The 24,963-nt window shown below is 54.7% G+C and overlaps 1 protein-coding gene across 1 annotated transcript in view; it reads right to left on the bottom strand.

The window, feature by feature from the left end:
- The window catches only part of ALX4 (ALX homeobox 4), a 45,086-nt gene extending 20,693 nt beyond the window's left edge, over positions 1-24,393 (bottom strand). Inside the window, exon 1 of the mRNA XM_043909964.1 lies at positions 23,842-24,393. Within this exon, the coding sequence (XP_043765899.1) occupies positions 23,842-24,265 (424 nt within the window). The 5' untranslated portion in view covers positions 24,266-24,393. The remainder of the gene's footprint in view (positions 1-23,841) is intronic.
- Positions 24,394-24,963: the final 570 nt, after the last annotated feature.

The following is a 24,963-nucleotide window of genomic DNA, read 5'->3' on the forward strand; positions in this document are numbered from 1 at the left end:
TCTTTTGGTTTAAAGCCTAGTATTGTGGCTGGTATGCCAAAGGGGTTCAATAAACACTGATGAAAAATGCAAGAAACTGATGTGCAAGAATAGCATTTTATTACCTGAAAGATGTTCATGTTATAGTAAGTAAATCTCATTTTGAAAAAAATGGGGAGGTGAGGATGGGGTGTCTGTCCTTAGACAATACTAGCAGTTTCCAGAAGTAAAGAATATCTGGGTTTAGTTGCTTTTTTTTTTTTTTCCCCTAGTCTGACTTAACTTTCTGTTTGTCCTACCATAAACAGGAATTGCTTTCATCATTTTAAAATGCTATGTGAAAGCAGCGACTGGAATCCTGATTGGTGCCGGCTCGGGTAGGTTTGGGACTGGGCTGTGTTATCCGGGAGGTGGAGGGAAGCGCGGCCGGGAACCAGGTGGAGGAATAGTAGTGATGCTTCAGACAGGCCCCTTCCGCGGTGGGGACTAGCTACCGTTCTCACAAACCGGGCACCGCCCCCCGCGACGCCGAGGCCTCGTGGGTCCTGGAGAGTCCCAGAGCTCGGGCTTACGTTCAGACCTCACCGGTCCCTCTGCCCTCAGACTCACCACGCTCCACTACAACCAGAGACAGTGTCTAAGACACACACACCTGGTCTAGGGCCACCCTGTCTAAGGGCCTTCGCTGGTTCCCAGAGCTCTCGTCGTTGTTGTTGTTCAGTCGCTAAATCGTGTCCGACTCTGCAGCTCCACGGACTGCAGCATACCAGGCTTCCCCGTCCTTCACCACCTCCCGGAGTTTGCAGAAACTCAGGTCCATGGAGTCAGTGACGCCACCTAACCATCTCATCTTCTGCCGCCTCCTTCCCCTCCTGCCCTCAGTCTTTCCCAGCCCCAGGGGCTTTTCCAATCAGGAAGGTCAGGTAGAGTACAGGGTTCTCAGTTAAATTAGAATTTCAGAGAAACGGTGAGTCATTTTTAAAGTATAAGTATGTCCCAAATATTGCATGGGAAATACTTATGCAGTAACTCCCCTACGATCAAACCTTGGAGTTGCAGACTTTCAAAGACGCGAACGTGCACTCCCTCAGTGTCGGACCTGAGTGAAACTGCAGCCTCCGCCCCCATCTCCTACTGCTGACGATCCTTCAGCTCTACCGTCTCCCTCCTCCTGTCCCTCCTCCAGTCAGAAACTCGCCTTATTTGTGTCCTGGATGCCAGCTCCTCTCCCAGCTGCTACACTGGACTTACTGCACGTCTCAAGGTACTGCACTGGAAGATGAAACATGCTTTATTTTTTGTGTTTGTCTTTATGTATTGATATTACTTGTGTGAAAAGTGTGATAAACCTATTTCCGTACAGTACTACATAGCCGATTGTGTTAGTTGGGGATCTGGGCCAACTTGCTTGGACTTAACGAACCAAGTGAAGTTACGAACTTGCTCTCGGAATGGAACTCGTTTGTATGTAGGGGACACAGTGTACTAAAGATTATTCATTGTTTATTTGAACTTCAAATTAAATGGAGCATACTGGGTTTGTTGTTGTTGTGTTTTGTTTTTTTTTTGCTAAAACTGCCAATACTTGATTCAGGCTGACTGTGGCATTCAGGATTCCCCGGGTAGGACTGGCCACCGTCCTCCTCACAGACTTATGTCTTGCCACACCCGCCCCTCCACCTGGCTTCCGGTCCCACCGACCTGCCCGCAGGCCCCCAACACACTGCTTCAGGCTTGCCCATCCCTGCATGTGCCCCTTCTCACTGGGATGCCCTCTGCCCTTCATGCATCTGGCTAACTCCTACTCTCCGTGGGTAGCTTCCTCTGTAAATTTTGTGGCTTTCTCCCCCACCCCCATTGCATATAGTTATCTATGTTCTATACGGAAACTTAAAAATATGAAGACAAGCCCAAAGAAAACTATAATACATAAACAGAAAAGGGAAACATAATTTTTTATAAAAGTCTTTTTTAAAACCTATCACTACCCTGTAACATGTTTCCATCCTATTCTCGATTCTTCTACTAATACATCATTTTTAATGGCTGCATAGTATTCCACTGCATGAACAAACTCTATTTTGTTTCCTTAATCCTTTACTGTTGGGCATGCAGATTGTTGATTGTTTGAAATAGGAACAGACCTATGATGAATATCCTTGAAGTTAAGTTCCTTGACATTTTTGTGGCAATTACCTTTGCAAAAGTTCCAAGAACTAGAAACACTGAGTTAGTTCATAGTCACACCTTAAGAGCTGATAAACGTGTCTTCTAGAAATTTGCCAATTTTTTCAGCATGCCTGCCTGCTTCAGGACAAGTACCAATCATTACACTGTTTATAAAAATCTTTGCCAGTGTGATGGATAAAAGTGAAATCTCACCTGAATTTATATGTTTTTTTAAATTTGGGCTTCCCAGGAGGCTCAGTGGTTGAGTCCACCTGCCAATGCAGGGGACCCGGGTTCAGTCCCTGGGTTGGGAAGATCTCCTGGAGGACAAAATGGCAACCCACTCCAATATTCTTGCCTGAAAAACATCCCATGGACAGAGGAGCCTGGCAGCCTAGAGTTCATGAGGTCACAGAGAGTCAGACATGACCAAGGCCGAGCACGCTTACACACTCATACACACACAGGCACACGTTACTAGTGAAGTTAACTTTTAATTTGTTGCATTTCTTCTTTTGTGAATTGTTTCTACTGAGCTTCCAAGGTTCAGTGCAAAGGTGACCCCTTTGACCCTCTCTGACCCCAGGGTCGGGCTTCTCTCTTAAACACTGAATTCCCCACTCTGAAGCACGGCGGTGTGGTCCAGCCTCCCACTCGACCGTGAGCCGCTGGGAACAGGGCCGCCCTGATGCACTTTGGGGTCCTGAGCTGGGCCTCGGCTCCTTCTGCCTTTGGTAGCACCAGGCAGCCCTGTGCGCCCTGCTGAGGGTCACAAGGGCGCCCAGAGGAAAGGGCTCCGAGGCCATGAGGCTGGGCTCCAGAGCAGGGTGGGGGGCTGTGATCCCCCAGCACACACTGCTGTGGGGTGGCTTGGCGTGGGGGTGGAGCTTGGTCCTTGTGGGGTGATGGGGCTCAGAGAAAGCAGCCACGGGGCAGGTCGTGTGGGACCAAAGGGGGCCCTGCTACAGATGCTGCCATGGCCCCGGGCAAAGCTTTTGGCGTCTCCGCTTCTTCACGGCAGCAAGCCCTGCCTGACCTCCTGCCAGGGGGAGGAGAGGAGGGTTACAGAGAAGGTGCAGCCCCCTCCAGGAAGCCAAGACTGGGATGTTCTCCTCACCCACAGGGCAGGTTTGTGGGGGCCCCTACGTGAAGGCTCTAGGCAGCCCCCAGCCTGCAGGTCAGGATCAAGGCTGCAGTGGCCCACACTGGCCACCAGGAGGCACTGCAGTCCCAATTACCTTCCTCAGGGCCAGGAGCGAGGCCCCAGGGCCCCGGCCCGCAGACGTTTCTCCGACTTTCCTTAAAGACCCAGGCCCCCTCCCCGGGAGGGTTGGCCAAACAAGTGGTGATGCAGTCCTACTACGTGTCTGCCAATATCCCAGCCCTCCAAGGGACACAGCGGTGGGTGAGGCAGGTCCCTGCCCTTGGCAGAGCTCTTTCCTCCTCTGGTTCTGAGGGTGTTCACGTTCTTGACTCGTGTCAGCCCCCTGCGTTGAGCGCCCTCATTTTACAGATGGGCAAACTGAGGCTCAGAGAGAAGGCATCCACTGACCGTCACCAGCCACCGGGCGGCCGGCCTGACCCGAGGCCCTCCTATTCCCCGCAATCTCCTCCCTTCGTGGAGACCCGAGGGGGATCGCCGGATACTAACAGCTGAGCCATGCCCACGCTACCCCACCCCGGTTTTGCCCAGTTGGCTGTCCAGGCAGCTCGTGGATTTGCTGCTGGCTCCTCTGTGGGCCCCTCCCCGGGGAAGCGTCAGCAGTCGCGGGGACTGCAGGCCCCTCTTCCATTACTCCACACTGAGGGGAGAGGTTTCCTGTGAACCAGAGGTGCGAGGGGGTAGAATCAGGAAGGAAAAGGAATCAGCCCTGTGGTCTCACTACACACCAGGAGCTGTGCTTCATGATTTACCCGGTACTAGGACACCTGTCATGCCCCCCACTGCTGCTCTTTACAACAGCCATGTGAAATATGCCCATTTTACAGCTCCAGAGACTGAGGCCAGAGGGCGTAAAGGACTTGTCTAAGAATGCACAGCTGGTGAGAGGCAGGATTTGAACCCCAAGCCTGGGGCATCTTCCTCTTGGCCCTCCTGGAGTGGATACCCATGTTGGGCTGGGACAAGGCAGCCAGGAGACAGAGTCAGGGAAGAAGGGGAAAAAAAAAGTGGGAGCCACAGGAAAATTCCTCCTCTCTGATGCCTCTAAATCTGCCCATCGTATCCAACCTTCAGTGCTGGCCCTGGTGAAACATCTGGGACCTCCGAAGTGGACCAAGGCCTTTTCTCGGGACTTTGTTTTCAGGGTCACTCCATCCCCCAGTTTACATCCAACTAATTCTTTCTTCTCCTCTTCCTGACACTGGGTCTGGATTTATATTCATTCTCTGCTAAATACCAAAGTATTTAAAAGTAAAAAAGCATATGTCTGCGACTTACCCCTAAATGGTTCTGAAAGAAATAATATGTATGTGTGCATCTGAATATATATTAATATATACATACAGGAAGAGCACAAGAGAGACTGAGGGCAGTAATGCAAATATAGTAAAACTTTAAGATATTGGGGGTCGGTGTCAAAGGGATCTGGGAATCCTTTGTATTCTACATTTAACTTTCCTGATGTCTGAAAACATGTCAAAACAAAAAGCTTTTAAAAAGAACAAGAATGCAGACAAATGGAAAGAAACCACTTTATCCAGGAATCCAAGTTCCGAAACCCCTGGCATCTGTTACAATTTGAACAGGACCCAGGCTAGAGTCTAGGAAGCAATCTCTCTGCCTCCCCCTCACCAGCACCGTCCACAACTTCTCCAAACGGGCTTGCACACTGAAATCAAAATCACAAGGCAGATCAACTCAAGGGACAAACCTTGACTCCCCAAGCCTATGGAAACCCTCATTTCCATCCTCGGAAGCAACCGGAGACCCCATTAAAGCATGTGGTTCTTCTAAGGCCGTAGGAGGCAGTATTTTGTTAGCTGAGGTCAAGCTATCCTTGGAACTTAAAAAAACCTGGTATTGTTTGAGCCTATTTTAATTTCAGCTCTCTTAGTTAGTCCAAAAGGGTAAGGTTTCCTTGCATCCAAAAAGAAGTGGTTAAAAAGAAAGCCCACCGACAATAGTTGGAGCATGGAAGCGACCCGAGTGTTCATTGGTGGATGAGTGGACAAGCAGCCTGGTACCTCCACGCAGAGGATTATTCAACCTCAGAAAGGAAGAACATTCTGGTACCGGCTACAGCACGGATGAGCCTTGAGGACATCATGTTGAATGATACCAAGCAGTCACAAAAAGGCAAACACTGCACAATTCCACTTCACGAGTCCCTGGAGTAGTCGAGTTCATGGAGATAGAAAGTAGAACAATGGCTGCCAGGGGCTGGGGCCCAGGAGGGTGCAGAGTTAGTGTTTCGTGGGGACAGGGTTTCAGTTTGACAAGATGAAGAGTTATGAGGCTGGATGGTGGTGATGGTTGCACAACATTATGAATGCTCTTCATACCACTGGACCGTACACTTGAAAATGGTTACGATGGTAAATTTTATTTTTACCTGTATTTTACCATTTAAAAAAAAAATTGGAGAGAAAGAAAAGAAAGTCCACTACTGGCTAGGGTCCCTGCGGGCCTTCACCCGGCCTTCCTTCAGTCCCCCAGGTCCTCTCCGCATCCCAGCTCAGGCCCTATTCTTTTCTCTTCTCTTCTCCCTGATGCTGTGGCTTGGGCTGCGTCTATTCACGGTGCTCATTCCTTGGTTGACTGGTTTGTTCATTCACCAAGCACCTCCCCAGGGCCTCCCTTTAGTCACGGCCTCATGGAAGGGGCAGATGACACCACGGGCTGGTCAAGTGTTACAGGGCCTGACGGCAAGAGCCCTGTGACCTGGGCAAGGCAGGGTCCATGGGGAGGAGTGACCGGTGCTGGATAAAAGGCCAGAAGAGGCTTCAGCAACGATGTGAACTTGACCAGAGTACTGACATCTACCGAGGTCTTGGCAAGGCCCGGTAACCACATGTTTTGGCAAAACAGGACACCCAGCTTTCAGCTGAGCTGGTCCTAAATTACTAAGTGAGAAGCCCCTGGGGCCTTCCCCCAGGGCTGGGGGCAACAATAATACCATCACACCATTGCTTGCGTTGGAGCAGCACTGACCCGTTCACTGTCTCCTCTGATTCTCCTCAGACCTCTAAGAGGTCAGTGTTTTAACCCCCATTTTACTGATGAGGAAACTGAGGTCCAGAGAAGCTTGACTTGCTCAAGATCACAAAGCAAGGAGGGGCAGAGCTGGGATTTGAACCCAGATGGTCTGACTCCAAGCCCGGTGTCCAACTCATCACATGGTGATGAGCTGTCTCTTGTACACAGATAGGCAGTCTTGTGGCGGGTGGGGGCGGGCACCGGCCGACTTGGTCTTGTCTTTGGGTGATATAGTTGAGCCTTAGGAGAAATGTCCACCTCGGTGGACTAACCTGAACAGAGCTTTGGGGTCCCCATGTGCTGGTTTAGGTGGTTTAGTCGCTCAGTCGTGTCCAACTCTTGCGACCCCATGGACTGTAGCCTGCCAGGCTCCTCTGTCCATGGGATTCTCCAGGCAAGAATACTGGAGTGGGTTGCCATTTCCTTCTCCAGGGGATCTTCCCAACCCAGGAATCGAACCCAGATCTCCTGCATTGCAGGCAGATTCTTTACTAACTGAGCCACAAGGGAAGTCCATGGGTCACCCCATTTATGATCTAACACTTGGACATCACCTCGTGATGTTCCCTGGGGTGGGCTGGGGTCGTGATCTCGGTCACGGACTCTGACTACCCCTGTAAGCAGCCTTCCTCATGGACACTGAGGCTTCCCAGCTCCCCGCTTCCTGGCCCAGCCCAGGTCTCATCCCCAAGCCCTGCCTCATGAGGCTGGAGGGAATCCAGGGACCCAGCAGGGGAAGGGGCACCGGCCCAGGCTGGGTCCACTCCCAGAGAAACAGAAGGAACCTCCCCTATTCTCCCTTCAGCCTAACAAGAAGCCCCAGGGCTCGGGGGCCACCCTGGGCCACCCCTCCCCTTTCAGGCAGGATATGGAGACCTGAGTGATCACATCGCCTGTCAGTGGAAGGACTGTCTTCTGATTTCAGATCAGCTCGGTGGTCTGTCTGCCCCTTGTCCCCCTCTACCTTCACAGAACCATGTGGCCTAGGGCATGTCCTTAAACATCTCCTTAATCCCTCACAGCCTCCGTCTCTCCTCTGCATCAGGAAACCTGCATTCCCAAGCATCCCCTTGGGGCCACTGTAATACCACCATTGGATCCAAGGGAGGCAAGATGGAGAAACTCAGATCCTGCTCTAGGTGAAATGAGTGAGAAGTCTTTGGAGCGGGACGGACTTGGGTTGACTCCTGAAACTGCCCCTGACTCGCTGCCTGCATTCATTCAGCAACATTTCTGGAGCGCTAGCTATGTGCTGGGCAAAGCTCCAGGTGATGGAATCACAAAGTCCAATAAAGCACGACCCCTCCCTTACAAAAGCCCTCCTTAGGGGAGGCAGGGGTTACGGTGGAGGGAGGTGGACAGGGCAGGAGCATCTCGGCCAGCCTGGCGCGGGAAGCAGTGCTTCTGGGGCCTCTCCAGATCTATAGACGGGCAGCGATCTGGTTGGAGGGGTCTGTCGAAGCTGTGTACAGCTAGCTCTGTGCATACGATGGAGAAATGTCAGCTCTCCCCCTCAAAGAAATGGGGAAATTTCTCAGGGAGACTGTTTAGGAGGCTTCCAAGCCACTTGCGCCCTGGCAAAGTGACTTTGGCCTCTGTGCGACTCGGTTTCCTCATCTGTAAAGTAAGGGGGCGGATCCCCACCTCCCAGCACGTTTGTGAGGGCTCAGTGAGGCCAGGAGCGAGAAGGCATACCTCTGCCTGATAGCCAGCACGCTGTCTGTCAGCGGGAACCCTCCACGGTAGATTAACACACTTATTATTTGGAGGGAAGTTAGGCCAGGGCGGCTGCGAGACCACAGGAGTCCCTCAGGCTGCAATGTCTCACCCTCTCCCCGCCCCCGCCCCAGGTGTACTCTCTTCAGCTCAAGTTTCCCCAGCTCCAGCTGCCCAGAACATTCCACAAACCTCTGTCCCAAGCAGCTACCCCCCACCCCAGTCCCCTTCCAATCAAGGCTCATTTCTACCTACATATAACAGAGAAATAAATGGGGTGAAACATTGGAACTATTTTGTTTGTCATTTGTTATAGATATTTAAAACTGCTAGCTGATGTTCAAGAAAGCCCCTTCCATAAATACATTTTGACCTAGATTAGGTTGCAACTTGCAGCACAGCCATGAAAGGCGGCCTGTAATTTTAAGCGCTGCATTGAAGACAGTGTGGCTTACGCGCCCGTTGACAAAGGTCAGAGCAGTTGTGAGCTCCTTACGAAAACCTCGCTCCTGCTTAGACACTTGGTAACATCTGGACAACTTTCGTAGGCAGGCACACCAGGATATTTAACGGCTCCAGAAGAATTTTCTCCGTGGGGGCCTTCGCTGTCCTCCACCCAGCATACCACCCAAAAGCTATCTGGGGGTGGGGAGTGTCGAGAGGGATCGTTCCAGAAATGAGCCGCCGCTCCCACTGGCGCTGCTGTCTGCTGTCACATGGCCCTCGGTGATTCAGGGCTATGTCAGGGCCCTTTCTGCCCTCGAATCCCAAATCACCTTTCCAGGCCCGAGTCTGTTACCACTTCCTCTTTGTAGATTCCCTGCCATGCCCTCCTCCAAACTCCCCTTCTTCTTCTGGGAAAGTCGCTCAGTCGTGTCTGACTCTTTGTTATCTCATGGACTATATAGTCCATGGAATTCTCCAGGCCAGAATACTGGAGTGGGTAGCCTTTCCCTTCCCCAGGGGATCTTCCCAACCCAGGGATCAAACCCAGGTCTCCCGCACTGCAGGCAGATTCTTTACCAGCTGAACCACAAAGGAAGCCCCCGAGCTACTCCTAATAATTCAAGTGCTTTTCACAAAGCATTGTCAAGTGTGGGTGCATGGCAGCCTCGACCATTAGCCAGTATCTTCATCACAGGCAGAGAAAATGTCTCGACAAACTCTGGTCCCCACATCTGGCACTCAAAAAATACCTGTTGAACAACCAACTCAGCAAACACCTGAATTAAATGAATCTTGCTAAGTAACTAAATGTCTCAGTCTGTAGAACGACCACATCGGCCTAGAGAGAATGTTTTTTCCCACCAAAATCAAGTGTTTTCTTCCTCCAGATGTGTTCGTGCTAAACTAAAGAATCATTTACAAGTCCCAAAAGCAAGAATATATTCTCCCCCCCTTGGACAAGAAGGGAAAAATCATGGCTGGATTCATTGTGAGGTTGCCAGTTAAAGTTTTCTGAGGTTGATAAAGATGGATAAGATTATTCAGGGCCTCCCAGGTGGTGGTAGTGGTAAAGAACCTGCCTGCCAACACAGGAGATGTGAGAGATGCAGGTTCATTCCCTGGGTCGGGAAGATCCTCTGGAAGAGAGTATAGCAACCCACTCCAGTATTCTTGCCTGGAGAATCCCACTGACAGAGGAGCCTGGCAGGCTACGGGTCCACAGTCGCAAAGAGGCGGATAGCACAGTACTTGTCAGGGAGACGACTCATCCCATGAAACAGTGAGAATGGACCTTACGGAGCACAAAAGTGGCTTCGTGTAATCTTATCCGAGGGGCTGAGTCCTGGGTAGCTCATTAGGTAAACCCTGGCCCTGGCTGTCGACTCAGGCAAGGTCTCTCCAAGGCAGCCCCTGATCCCTGGCGCAGAGCTGATGCCGAGCAAAGGAGGAGGCCGTTCCAGGAGCGGTCAGTTCTTGCGAGTTTAAGGAAGGGGAACCTAAACTCCCCAGCAGATGTGACTTGAAGGGTCTGAAGGGGCCTAGGACTACCCTTCTCCCCTTCTTGATCCCTCCAGCCCCCATGCTGGGCAGACAGCCAGCCTACACCCTTTTTTCATCACTCAGAGGTATTTTAAAACGTTTTGTCAACCACCCAGCATAGACTCAGCAATAATTTGTTCATTGTCCAATTTTATGCATTCAAGTCAACCATAACTGTCTGTCAAAGTTTCCAGCCTCACCTACTCAAAGTTCCAGCAACATCCTATTATCAACAATAACAACTAACATTTATTGAGCACTTCTGCTGCCGTAAGCTCTTTACCTATATCACCTTACTCAGTCCTCAGAATATTCCTTCACGGTACATATGATTCATATGCCCACTTTACAGACAAGGAAAATTGAGGCAAGGAAGCAAAGAGGTCAACTCATTTGCCCAAGGTCACTCAGCTGGACAGGCTGAAATCTGTTCCCAGGTCCTGGCAATACTGGCCTCACTGAACCAAAGGCACCTGAAGCTTCAGGCAGCCGGTGAAGCCCAACCGTAGGACGAACAGTTTCTACAGGATTCCAAGGCATTAGAAGCTGCGCCTGTTACTTGCCTGTGGGCTTCCCCGAAGCCTCAGAGGATAAAGAATCGTCTGCCACGTAGGAGACACAGGAGACGTGGGAGATGCAAGTTCAATCCTTGGGTAGGGAAGATCCCCTAAATGGCAACCCGCTCCACCTGGTCAGGAGACCAGGCCTCTGTTTAACCAACTGGGCTGGGGGTCCCGAGGCAGGAAGTACTGGTCTCACGAGCGAGCCCCCTCTGGGGCTGTCGCTGCTCCACCTCTCCGTTGCCCCCGCCCCTCTGGTTACCCGCCAGGGGCGCCGAATCCTACCTGGTCCCTGGCTGAGCCACTCACTGGACAGAGCTTGGGATGACCAGGGTGGGCCACAGGGAGCAGCAGATGCCTCTGATGAGGAGGAAACAGAAAATCTTGAAGACATCCACGGGCCCAGGAGTACAGAGCAGGGTGGGGCGCATGCCTGCAGGATGACTTAATGAGGTTCCTCACATTCTGGAACTCTGGACCTTCATCTCAGGAGGCCATGCCACACTGGGGACATCGACTAGTGGTACAGAATAGAGAGCCTAGAAATAAACTCTCAAATACATGGTCAATTGATTTTTAACAAGGCTGCCAAGACCATTCAATGGAGAAAGGGCAGTCTTTTCAACAAATGATACCGGGAAAAGTGGATATCTGCATGGGAAAGAATAAAGATGGATCCTTATCTTATACCATCTGCAGAAATTAACTCAGCGTGGTTCAAGACCCCAACTTAAGAGCTACAACTATAAAGCTCTTAGAAGAAGACATAAGGGAAATCTTCCTGGCATTGGAGTTAGCGATGATTTCTTGGATATGACAATGAAAGCACAAGCAACCAAGGAAAAAATGGATAAATTGGGTTTTTTCAAAACTAAAAAATTTTGTGCATCAAAAGGACACTATCCAAAAAGTAAGAAGACAACAATAAAGAAAATATTTGCAAGTCATATATCTGACAAGGAATTATCATATATATATATATGGTGGCTCAGATGGTAAAGAATCCACCTGTAATCTAGGAGACCTGTAATCCTCCTGTAATCTAGGAGACCAGAATTCGATCCCTGAGTCAGAAAGATCCCCTGGAGGAGAGAATGGCAACCCAGTCCAGTATTCTTGCCTGGAAATTCCATGAACACAGGAGCCGAGCCTGACAGGCTCCAGTCTGTGGGGTTGCAAAGAGTTAGACATGACTGAGCAACTAACACACATATACATATACAGATATAGATATACCCAGAATATACATAAAACTCCTATAACTCAACAACAAAAGCCAAGAACGCAAGTCAAAAATGGGCAAATAGACATTTCTCCAAAGACGAAAGACAGATGGTCAATAATGGTTTGATAAAATGGTCAAACACAGAAGGACAAACATTGTGTAATTCAACATCTATGAGGTGCCTGGGGTAGGAAAATTCAGAGATGGAAAGTAGATCAGAGGTTTCCAGGGAATGGGAGGAGAGGGAGATGGGGAATTATTGCTTAATGGGCCCATCTGGGATGATGAAAAGGTTCTGGAAATAGTGGTGATGGTCACACAACACCACGAATGTACTTGATGCCAGTGAATCGTTCACTTTAAATCCTTAAAGTGGTTAATTTTAAGTTACGTATATTTTACCACGGGCTTTCCAGGTGGCACTAGTGGTAAAGAACCCGCCTGCCAATGCAGGAGACACAAGAGACGCGGGTTCATTCCCTGGGTGGGCAAGATCCCCTGGAGGAGGGCATGGCAACCCACTCCAGTATTCTTGCCTGGAGAATCCTATGGACAGAGGAGTCTGGCAGGCTGCGGTCCATAGGGTTACAAAGATTCAGACATGACTTAGCACAGCACATATTTTACCACAATAAAAATTATCCCTAATTAAAATAAAGATTTGAATGTTGAAAGAGGCCACACTAAGTCTGAGGTTGCAGGCTCTCACTGCACTGCTCAGAGGCCTCCAGGGGGCTTCCCAAAGTCTGAACCCCTCATCAGAAAGTGAATGGCCCTCTCTGCTTTGCCCCTGCTGTTCTTCAGGCTGACTCTTGCCTCTGCCCATCACACCCCGTGCAAGTCACACACCTGCTCTTTTCCAGGTACCCCATGTACCTTCCTGACCCATGTTCTCTCTGCTGACTCTAGAGTGCTGTTTCCAGCTTTTAGTTGGTGAATTCCTATTCAACCTCCAAGGCCCACTTCAAATGCCCCTACCCACTAAGGCCCAGTCCATCTGCACTCTTCCCGAGAACTGCCATGTTTACACATTTAGTTTACACGTTAACTCACTTACTGCCCAGCGTTCCACCCCCAACAACACAGCGGCACAACCCAGCGGCAGGATGGGTTGGATGGGGCGGAGGAGCCTTCGGCAGCACACCTCTGACAGCTCTATGCCCAAGTCCTTCTCTAAGGAGGGAGGGGAGCCCTTCTCCACCTCCTCCACCTCTCCCCTGGGCGCCTGGCTCGGGGCATCGTGGCTGCCACCACCGAGAGGGCTGACTCCACCCCACGCTCAGGTCTCATTGTTTCTGCTCATCTGGGCTGTAAGCGCAGGACGGCACACAGGCCCAAGCTGAGGGGTGCATCCCCTGGAGGGGGGGAGTCTCAGAGCCCTGGGGTGGAGGGGGGAGGACCCGGGAGGAGCGTCAGCAGAAGAACCAGGGGCCCCGAGCTCACTGCAGGGAAGGGGGGAGCCCTGAGGAGAGGAGGGTGTGTGTGGGCAGGTGAGGGGGAGACTGTAGCCACCTGGGGGACGCGGCGCCCAGACCCCAGACCGTAGTCACGGCCTCTGAGGTGGCGGCGGAGGGGAACAGGGTGGGAAAAGGTGCTCCTCTAACTGCAAGCCTGACAGGACACCAGGCCTGTGCAAGACGGAGCAACTCAAGGTCCCCCTTCCACCGCGCTACGGAGGGGTCCCCGCAGGAGATGCCTTTCGTCAGGGTAGATGAGAACCAGAAGCCGGGTTCTCACCCATGCCCACGCCTCCTTCACGAGGAGGAGGACGGAAGAGAGGATGGGAAGGTCCCCTCCCTCCTCCCTGTCTCCCTCCCTCTCTTCCTCCCTTCCTTCCCAAAATTCACTGAGCACCTGCCCTGTATAGCAAGCCCTGCTCCAGGCTCTGGGAAAACAGTTCGAAACAAAACCGTTTCCTAAGACAAAAGCCTCACGGAGGCTCTCAGCCTCCCCAGGAGGCAGGTATTTCCCCATTATTTGCTCCGGCACATGGAACATGGTCCTCAGCTCTACCCTGCCCTGATCAGAGGTTCTGGCATGTTCCTGGGGCCTCTGGGACTTAAGATGCAATCCCTCACAACAGTTAAGAGGCACCGATGCCACACCTGACCCCGTGTTCTCACGACTGCGCAGCAGGACACTTGAACAGGGAAGAAGCTAGGCCCAAGAAAAACACAGGGTCAGGTCTAGACTCGGACCTGCCGGGCCCCAAGCCCACCCTTGACCTCCTCCCCACCCACCGTCTCCCCACCCCCGCCACTGCACTTCCAGATGGAGGAGCTCTTTGGGGGCCATGTTTGTAAACCCAAATCTTTCCATCCCATGTCATCTGAGATAGGATGAGCTGTGTTTAGGCGCTCAGTCGTGTCCAACTCTTGGTGACCCCATGGACTGCAGCCCGCCAGGCTCCTCTGCCCATGGGGATTCTCCAGACAAAAATACTAGAGTGGGTAGCCTTTCCCTCCTCCAGGGGATCTTCTCAACCCAGGGATCGAACCCAGGTCTCCCGCATGGCAGGCGGATTCTTTACCATCTGAATCACCAGGGAAGCCTGAGCTAGGAAGAGAGTGACCTCAAATCCAATTAGGATCATCCCACAAAAGGATGCCTTCTGGGTTCTCGGAGCCCTTGGCCGTCAAGAACTTGCCTTCCCGCCTCCAAGCTGTCCCACCTTAGGTAAGTTACTCATCTTCTAGGAGTCTGCTTTCATCTGAGAAATAGGGCTGATGAAAGGGTCTCCCTCACAGGGCTGGACTGGGGTTCAGTGAAATCACACAGAAGCAGCACCTTCAGGAGAGCTCGGGGATCATGAGCGTCTCACCGTCAGCAGTGCTGATTCTTACCTCCTTCCGACTCACACCCACCAGCCTCCCTGCCTCATGGTCCATGTCCTGCACGTGCAGGGCCCGCCAGACTCTTCCCCTTTGGCAGGCTGGATTGAGAAGCCTCTTGATATAACGTCTTGGGCAGAGTGGTGGGGGCCAGAGTCCCCCCGGACCCACCCATCTTTCTTGATGCCTCAAACCCAAGCCTGGAATAGCACAGAACAAGCCCAGGGCCTCAGAAATCAACTGGTCCCAGGCAGGGGTTTTCAGATGGGAGACCAAGGCCCTGAAAGGAGATCTGTGCAGCAGAACTGGGCACACCCTCCTCTTCTCTGCCCTTCTGAGAGCTCCCTCCTCGCAGGGCATCTGGGGAGCTGTCCCAGATCAGCGCTGGGGTGTGAGCCAGACGTCGACCCGTGTGGCTGAGTGGCGGGGCTGCACACGGGGCCGGGGGGCTCCTGGGTATCAGTGTTCAGTTGCTCAGTCGTGTCCAACTCTTTTCGACTCCATCACTGTAGCCCACCAGGCTCCTCTGTCCATGGGCTTCCCCAGGCAAGAATACTAGAGTGGGTTGCCATTTCCTTCTCCAGAGCATCTTCCTGACCCAGGGATCGAACCCAGGTTTCCTACATTGAGGGCAAATTCTTCACTGTCTTAACCACCAGGGAAGCCCCTGGATATCAGGGAGGCCCACAAACCCAGGAAGGCCCCAACGTTTCCTTTCCCACTCTGAAACCTGGTCAGACACACCCCCCTGCCCCCAACTGCCACCACCATTCAAAATACCTCAATCATCTGCAGGATGAAATGAGAAGGCGGGGGCCCTTAGTCCTTACTGGAGACTGTGACCGCCTTGCAGGATAACCCTGCAGGCACATCACCTCTCTGCATCCTCACATTTCCTCCCACAGAGGCAGGACTGGCCCACACAGCCCCTGTTTTGCAAATGAAGAAATAAACTAGAGAGATAAGCAGACCATTTCAAAAACACAGGCAATTTCCAGGGAAAAGCCAACATACGAACCCAGATCTCTTGATCTCCAGAGAAGCCACAGAACGGGGAAAGGAGAAAGCAGAGAAGAAGCTCCGGGCTTTTCAGCCACCAGAGAAGATCCAGGTGGTCTGTGGCAACTCTGGGCCCTCCCCTTACTGGGTAAAGCTCCACCCACCTGGGAGCGGGGTGAGTTTTGCTGCCCTTCTCCGCCCAGCCTGAGTTGTGGCTTCGCCTCTGCAGCACCAACCCATTAACTGCAGTGAACCAAGCTACCAGTCTGTCTCCTCATCCGGACCCGAAGGCAGAGGCTGTGTCCAGGGCTTCACAGAATCCCCCAGGAGGCCTGGCACAGACCCAGGCAAAGTTTGATGAGGAACTGGAGTTAGGCATTTCAGTCCGGTCCCCTTCTCTGTGAAAACTGGGCATTTGGGCCAGGAGGCACCTGGCGTCTCATTCAGCACTGGGCAGGACACCCACCCCGACACCTGGACCCATCACGTTGGAGGGTTGACTTCCAGGCTTCTGGACTCAACCGAGGTCCCCCCACCTGGCCGGTGGTCAGCCTCAGAGGAGGAAGTAGGTCATGTGGCCTCAGGTAATGCCCTTGGGCGCTCACTGCCGGGCTTCCACACACTTAGGAAACAAAACTGGGTTAGGGAGCCCGGCGGAGAGCAGGGGTCCCTGCCCTCTGGGTCACACTGGGGATGAGTTCCTGCCACCCCATCAGTGCTCTTCTGTTGCCCTGGCAATCCCAGGAGCTCCTGGTGGAGGCCACATAATTTCTGAAGGAGAGGGAAAGGGCAAGCATCTACTGTGTATGAGACAGAGTGTGCGGCTAACTGGATGGATTACAGTGAAAGGAGATGGTGGGCGAGGGGGCGGAGGTAGCCCCCAACTCCTTCTTCCTTCCCCACCCGCTGCAGTCCTTCCTTCCTTCCCACTGACTCGCCTGTGGGGTTCCATTCCTCTTCAGCCTCAGTTTGTTGTTGACTAGCGGCTGAGTCGGTCCGACTCTTTTGCAACCCTGTGGACTGTAGCCTGCCTCTGTCCATGGGATTTTCCCAGGCAAGAATACTGGAGGGGGTTGCCATTTCCTTCTCCAGGGGAGTCTTCCGGACCCAGGGATTGAGCCTGTGTCTCCTGCATCAGCAGGTGGGTTCTTTCCCACTGAGCCACCAGAGAAGCCCAGGCCTCCATTTGCCAAATAAGATCTGCAACGCGCATAAAGATGGTGCTCAGGCTGGTTTCTCCTCGGGACTGCTGGAGGTGGGAGGAGGCCCCCCTGCGGTGTGGGTGGGCTGGGTGAGAGCTTTAGGAAGCCGCTGGGGCTCCCTCCACCCCCAGGGGCCCCAGGGAGACTCTGCGGGCCACTGGGTGAGTCAGCCTCCCTGGGGAGCCACGACCAGCAACAGGGAAGACCACAGGCCATGAAGCACAGGCTCTTCATCACCGCTTCCTGGCCTGAGCCTCTGGTGGTTGCACTGACCACAAGCAAGGTCCCTCCCCTGGGCGGGGGGTGCGGGGCGCGCACGGAATCCCATGCAGGTGCCCATTCTCACCTTCACGCTGCTGACTATGCTGGGTGCATCCTTGCAAGCACTGTCTATACTGCACGCTGCTGTCTCTACTGGGTGCATCCTTGCAAGTGCTGCGGGGCATGCAAGGCTTCCACATAGGCGTGCACACGAATTGGTATGCACGCATGGTCTCCAGAATCACCCTGGGAGAGCAGGTCCAGGACAGATGAGTGTGAGCCGGGAACATTGCCCCACGGTCACGCGGGACTTGCACTCACAGCCACTCCCAGGCCTCCGCCCGCACCAGTAAAGGTACTGGGATGTGCTCACAGCTTCCTCCCACACAAAAGAAAAGTGAGGAGGGTGAGGAGGGCAGGGAAACAGGGTGGGGCGGGGGAGGGGGGAGAGTCCAAATTGGTACCAGCACAGTAACCCCTAGAGGGCCTTTGGAAATTGTCCAAACTCCCAGATTTCGTAGAAATAAAATCTGGATCCAGAAGGGGAAGGGGACCCAAGGCTGTGAGGGGAGTAAAGAACACCGCCTCCATCTCAACCTGGACTGTGCGCCCTGCCCTGCACATGTGCCCAGCTGGACCTTAGCGCCCGCCCCAAACCTCCCACAGCCTCTCCATCTTCTCTGCCATAGCCCTGCCCTCGGACAGCTCGGACAACCTGCTGCTCTGCCCCGACCCAGGTCCCCAGCAGTCCATCTTCGAGGTGCTTGGGGCTGATGCCCAGGTTCCCAAACCCCTAGTTTGGAAGGAAATCCGCTCCAGGACAATCTGCTTTAAGAATCTGATGTAATGCACACCGACTCCCCGTCTTTCTAAAGCGCACAGCTGCACCGCGCCCGCGCCCAGCAGCCCCAATTCTGTGGCTCCCAAGGCACGACCGACCGAGGTGTGGTCGTGGGGAAAACCGGGTAGTTGGCAGGTGGTGGCGCCTCTGTCAGCAACCCTCCATGCGGGAGGGCTATGGTATCTCCCCGTCACCCTCCTCTCATGCGCCGTGGTGACCCTGCTAGCTGCCCCTGGAGCCGGATTCCGAAACCGCCCGCTGCCCAGTCCCTAGGCTTTCACAGCTCCAAGCCTCCTCTTTGCACGTCTCTTTTCCTCTCCGCCAAGCCTCAATTCCCCTTCCACGGCTCCCTCCCTTCCTTGGCGCTGCTGGTGGGGGGTGGGTGGGATGGGGCAGAGAAGAGAGTCTTGGCTAAGGTGGCAGAATATTCCAGGGAGGCGCGGGGTGCACGGCCTCTGGTGCGTCCGGGGTCTCGCGACCCCTCCGTGGACACACTGGAGGCTCCGGCCGCACCACTGAGTCAGCTTTCCTGGAGAGAACGCCGTCCAGGCAGTGCGGCGTCGGCTGCCACCCCGGGAATGGAGGTGGGGGTGTCACCGCCCATCTGCAGGCCAGAGGAGAGGGCACAGGCTGCACCTCTGCGTGGGAGGCCCCTGGGGGACCACCGGGAACTCGGATCTCTGAGAAGCACCAGCTTATGGCTGGAAGGCTTGTTGGCCAGACAGAAGTGTTTCTCTAAAAAGGCCCTGTTTTGAAGGAAGGCCCTCTTCTCAACTGTCTAGTCTGGACCAGCCCTTGGCCAGTGGCGCCCGCAGCCGCAGACCAAGGGGTGGGGGAGGGGGGAGGGTGCCTTTCACTCTAAATTCGCTGGGTGGTATCATTCCGCAGCTGAGTACCCCCTGTCTTGGTTTTCGAATCTGCTGACCCGCCTTGTAACCGTAATACCTCCTGGGGAACCAGGTAGCGGGCGGGAGCATGTGGCCAGGTAGCACCTGGGTAAGCTGGGTCCAGATACGGGACCAGGCTCCCACCGCCAGTGCCGAGGTCCTTCGGTTTCCTGGTGGGGAGCAGGGGTCGTGGGAGCTGAGGACGCGGAGGCTGCCTCCAGCCAGGCATTCTCCCAGATCCGCCCCACCAACTCCCCTTTCCCGGCCGAGAAAGGCGCACCCGCTGCAGCTCGGGCTTCGCGGCTCTCCACCCCAAGCCCTCGGAGCCGCTGGGGATCCCAGCAGTTTTCCTATCCTTTCTCCGCCGGCTGCTTCGGGCAACCTGGACCAGAGGTGAAGGAGAAGTCCAAACCCCAAACAAACGCCGGGACCCCTCGCTCCCTCCCCGCAGCCCCCGTAGACGCGAAGGCCGTTCTATATCCATTTTATATTTCAATCTGTCCCCGAAACAAAGCCGCACGCAGATCTGCGGGAAGAGAGAAAAGGGCTGGGGCCAAGGGACAAGGTATGACCACGGGGAAACGTGCGCGCGGCTGCTTTCTGAAACGAAAGTTCTCACGGAGCATGGAGACATTTTACGTTTGGTACTTTTAACTTGTTTTCCTGTTGTGGCCCCTCTCTGCAGCGCACAAAACTCGGGGCTTCAGGGGCTTCGAGAGAGCCTCTGGCGGCTAGGTTCCTGGGGCAGCCGGCCGTTCCCTTGCAAGAGTGAGGACCGCGCAAATGCCGGACAAGCAAGGTTATTCTCTCAAGAAACGCCACTATCGGGAGGGGGGCAGGTTCTCTGGCTCCCCGGAAGCCTCTTCCGAAATTTCCTTGAAACAACTGAAAAAAAAAAAAAAATCCCCCACCCTAGTTTTCGTTTAGGGATACAATATGTAAATGGTCTCTATCTCCATCCACATGGTAGTTATACCATGAGCATGTAATTAACAATTCTTCCAACATTTCACTGTATATATAAATTATAATAAAGACACATCGACCGTTTTAAAATAATAGGAGACCTTTAATCCGGGCCTCCTGTTTTTCTCTTTAAGATGGTATGTGTTTAGGCTGGACCGTTGGAGCAGAGTGACGGCTACAGAAATTAACAAAGTAAAAAATTAAAAGCATCTTTCTTCCTCCCCTCCCCACCCCCCAGTTGACCTGGGATCCTGGACGTCACAGCTCTTACACTTGAGTTTTCCCTTCCTCATCCCACAATCATCCACGGGTTCTTAAGGCTAATGCGTGCCCCTCAGTTTCTCCCTGTCTTTTTGGGGATCCCTCTTATACAAAGCACACCCCGGTTCCTTGGTTTAATTTGACTGTGACCCACGTGGAGTTTACACATTTCGTGGTGTGTGGATTGTGTCGGTGGTGATGGGGGAATAAATATCTCTAGCATTCAATCACTGTGTCTAATTCAACAAATCAAGGCCAGCCCCTCGGTGGCGCCCCAGGGGTCTCCGGCCCAGCCCGGTCTCCCAAGACCTCAGCGCTGAGAGCTCTGCTTTCACAGGCGCCGGGATGGGAAGGTAGCAATCGGCTAGCAACGAAAACCTGCGTGCACCGAATCGAAAGCGAAAGAGGAGGTTGAGCAAGGCTGCTTTCGGAAGCGTCCCGGGGCGCCTGGCCGAGGCCTGGGGTGCAGAGCGCGGTGGCACTGGCGGCTTGGAGAGTTGGCCTCTCTTGTGAGCGAGATGCCAGGGTCCCAATTCCTACAGGGATGAGGCTCTTTGAGCAGCTGAAAAACATCAGGTCTCCAACCTGGCGGGTCTCCTGGGGCTCAAGCGGCCAAGGATGGGCCAGGACGGGCGGGGACTTTGAAAGGGCAAAGTGTGGCTCCAGGGAAACTGGTGGGGTCAGGATTGCAGTAGGCAGGATTTGGTGGGGCTCTTGCATTAAAAACGCGAATGCATCTGCCTGAAGGGAGCCGTGGAGTCACCTTGTTTGTGACCCTTTCGGTACTGACGGGGAAGCAGCGGAGGCGCAGTTAGGGGTAGGGACTTCTGCAGCCTGGATACATGTCTCCCCTCCGAGTTACACATCTCCGAGCAGCCCTCCCGCTGGAGACTGCCGGCGGCCTCCTGCTCCGGGCTCTTGGGCCATGGCCCCAGTGCAGACCCCAGGCCCATACCTCTCTGGTCAAGGAGCGCCTGGATCCGAGAACTGGCTCCCGGAGGAGGAGACCTCAGACCCTCACTTTTGCTCCTAGCAGTTACGCAGATGGAGGAACTGGCCTCTGGCCCGCGGACCAACAGAGCTGGAAGGTGGTTGCCAGGCCGAAGCTCCACTGGGTGGGGGCCGAGCCACAGTCAGCTTAGCACCAAAGCTAAGTCTGCCTCTGCCTTTCCTCAAGCTCCCGGGAACCTCCGAGGCTTTCACCCTCCTACTCACTCACTTTCCCGCTTTGGGGTACACACTCTCACAAATGTAGGGAGAGAACCATGTCGGGGTGTGTGTGCTTCAGGGTCCCTGCACGCTGCCAGCTCCAGAGGCCCTCTGCCCAACCGCCTCTGTGGGCATCAGAACCTCACCTCTTGGTGCCTCGGTTTCCTCCTCTTGGGCCTAATGTGCCTTTTTTTTTTTCTACAAGAGTCAGAAATCTCCTCCTGGCCAGAGAGAGAGCAGCTGCTGAGAGAAGGACAGAGTAAGCAGAGCTGTCCGTAGTTTGTGGCCGTGCCGTGAGCGGTGCCTCCGTCTTGGACAGCCGGGGAGTGGAGTCCTGTTGGTGTTTCCAAGCTGCCTTTTGTCCCAAACTGCAGCTTTGGGTTTTTTTTTTTTTTACCAGCGCAGGGTCAGCGCCTGCCCTGTCCTTACAAGTGGGTGCTTATAGGTTTCCAACACAGCACAGAGGCCGATGGAAGAAATGTGGAGGGGGCAGGCGAGACTCTTGCTGTCTCTCTGGGCTGGGTGGTGTGGGGGGAGACATTTACTACCCACTGAGGCCTGACCGTCATCTCCCTGGGATGCAGGTGAGGAAACGGGGCTTTAGAGAAGTTCCTCACTCACAGGTCACAGCGCGGGGAGCCCCATGGCCACTGCCCATTGGGCGTGCATTATGGAGACTGGCAGTGGGGGCCCAGCAGGGCTCAGAGGCGGTGCTCAGAGGGGTCTCACACTTTCCCCCTTTCCCTCCGAAGCTGAAAACATTTCCAAATGAGACGTTGGGAGCCGCGTAGGATCTCTCCTTGCCTATTTTCTCAGACGCCTTGCTGGGGAATTTCTCTAAAACACGAAAAACCAGTGCAGAGGGAGAGAAAACTGTCCATGGGATGCTCCATCTGGGATATGCCCACACCTAACATTCCCAAAGGATAGGGGCCAGGAGGGGCCTGGGGGAAGAGGAAGCCTGAGCCCCAGGGGTGGGGGGCAGGCAGACAGGGGCGTGTGGACAGGGTGAGAGCCCCTCTCTGCCTGAGTGTGGAGCTGCGGCTGTGATGCACACGGCCTGAACTCATTCCAACAGGAAGGTGGAGAGGCAAGGTTGAGGAAGTGGGGAAATCCCCCGGAGCTCTCAACCTGCTCGTCTGTTCTCTGGGTTTGAGAGCGTGCGGCTCTGGGGGAGAGGCCACATGAGTGTACTAGGCGTGCGTGTGAGCCCGCTGCTCCTAAGGAAGAGGTTGTGTGTGTGTGTGTGTGTGTGAGTCTGTGTAGAATCCAAGTGTAGACAAGAGTACGACCCTGTGAATGCTTGTTCGTGTCAATAACCACTTAGTGGATCCCTTCTGAGCCTGCGGGGAGCCAGTTCCAGGCAGAGTGTAAAAAAAAATGCATCCGCATAAGTTGTCTCCTAAGGTTATTCCAGTCGCCAAGGCCTCCAGCGCGTTTCACCTCTGTCTCTCCATCCCGCCTGGTCAGTGCAGCCAAAACCATTGTCCTGTCAGAACCAGCTCACTTCCTGGGCCCTGTGTGAAGGCCGTGGCCCAAGGGGGAGCGTGTGAACCCAGCGCTCCTAGCCCAGAGAGTGTCCCATCCATCTCAGTTTCTTTCCCTGCCAGGTTGGGGCTCACCAGTGCCGATCTTGTAGCAGAGAAGGTTCTGGCCGCAGGCCGCCCTTGAGAAGCCCTCTCCTCCTCTACGGTCGCGGCGCTCCGGGGCCCAGGCCTGCGTCCCGTGGCCGAGTTCAAGGGGGCTTGGAGGTCATTTAGTCCTCGAGTTCCCGTTGGGCCCAAATCAGGACCTAGAACCTTCCCTCTTGCCCAGCACCGCTCCGCCTGGAGCTCTGTGGCTTCCTGTTTTCCCAGCCGCTCGGTCCTAAGGCTTGGTTCCAAGGCCGGCCGCCTCCCGGGGATCGCCCAAGGCGAAGCGCTTGGGAACTGTGATTCGCCCGCCTCGCCTGCGGCGAGCCACCCCGACTCGGGTCATCGGCGGCCCGGGGCGTCTTCGAACCCGCGCCCGGCTGGCGCCCCAGCACCACCGCATCCCCGGCGCGCCCCGCCGCCCGCGCTTCAGGCTCCCCGGCCAGGCTCCGCACCTGCGATGCTCCCACCTGCAGCGCCGCCCAAGGAGCCTCCTAGCCGGCCAGGAGCCAGGCCTCGGCGGCCGGGGAACGCGGCGCCCAAGCGTTGCGCTCCGACTGTTTCCCGCCGCACGCCCGGAGCCGGTGCTGCGAAGCATCCGCTTCGAAGCCGGCCCGGCAGGCAACGCAAAGCAAGTGGTTTGTGGAAACGCCGAAAAGGAGGAGAAACGGACTCCGGGTTGAGTTTTAACAGCCAACACTCCGTGCCCTTGGCCGAGGGATCCCAAGAGGGCTGGACGGATTCCCCCGGTCTCCTCGGAGAGATCGATCCCCGTTTTCCGACCCAAAGTCACAAACCGCTCAGCCCCGCGCCTCCCCAGCCCGCCAACTCTCGCCTCCCGCAAGTGGATCGCGTTTCGAAGGTCCAGGAGCCCTGGGTCCAGGGGTCCCCAGCCCCGAGGGATTCGCACGTGCACTCACCGTAGCAGGGGACCTGCAAGGCCGCGTTGCGGCCGCCGCCGCCTTCCTGGAGTTTGAGGCTGCCGTCCGGGGGCGTCTTGCAGGCGCCTCGTTGCAAGTAGAGATGCGGCTGCGGCGCGGGCGGCTGCGGCTGCGGGGCGGGCGGCTGCGGCTGGAACTTGTTGAAGGAGCCCCGCGCCCCGGCGCCACTCTCCAGAGGTGCTGCCGGGTCCTGCTGCCCCGCGCCGTAGCGGGCCCGGCTCTTGGCGTCCCCGAATCCCTGCCCTTTGGCGGCAGCCGACAGGAAAGTTGTGCTGAACTTATCACCGCCGGGGTATGCCCTAAAAGGCGACGAGCCCTCCCGGCTCTGCGACACCGGGCTGTAGTAGGCGTCCATGGCAGCAGCCGGCGACTCGCAGTAAGAGACGCAAGTCTCAGCATTCATGCCTGGCTCGCGCGGGCGACGGGCGGGGGCGCGAGCGAGAGCGCGAGGACGCCACCGCGCGCCTTGGCCGGGAGTTTGGAGAGGCCAGGAGGCGGTGGCTGTGCGCTCCGCGCCGGCCTGCTCGCTCCCCCTCCTCCCCTCCACGCCTCTCTCTCCGGCTCCTCACCCCCTCCTTTCTCTGCCTTCTCCCTCCCCACAGCTGGCCCAGGGAAAGAACGGAGGACTGTAAAAAGATTCAGATGTTTCGGAAAGTTGACCAGATCTCCCAAACCCTCTTAAGGTTTTTGAACCGGAAAAAGAGAGTGCCTTTTTTTTTTTTTCCTTCCTTGACTCTTTCTTTTTCCCTTCCGTCTCCCTCTCCTCCTCTCTGCCTACTCCCCTTTCCCCTCACCCTCACCCCTTCTTCTTTCCTTTCTCTTAAGGAGAAGCTACTAATTCGGTCACCACTCCGAGGGGATTCTACGCGGAGCCGCCCGAAGGCCTTTTCAAATCTAGGCGGGGCCAGGGAGGTGTCTGGACTCCCCGGGCTCTCGAGGCTAGGTGGGTCCAAGCTTCGGCCTATTGGAGGGGGCATGCAAAACTTTAGTGATGGATTAAAAAAAAAAAATAACGAAAAACAATCCAAAAAATCTGACAGAGTTTGACATTTGGAGTCAGAGGGGCCGGTAGCCTCTGGGTGCAGCCAAGTCTTTGGGACA

This window comes from Cervus elaphus, chromosome 1 (genome assembly GCF_910594005.1).
Source record: "Cervus elaphus chromosome 1, mCerEla1.1, whole genome shotgun sequence".
NCBI lineage: Eukaryota > Metazoa > Chordata > Mammalia > Artiodactyla > Cervidae > Cervus > Cervus elaphus.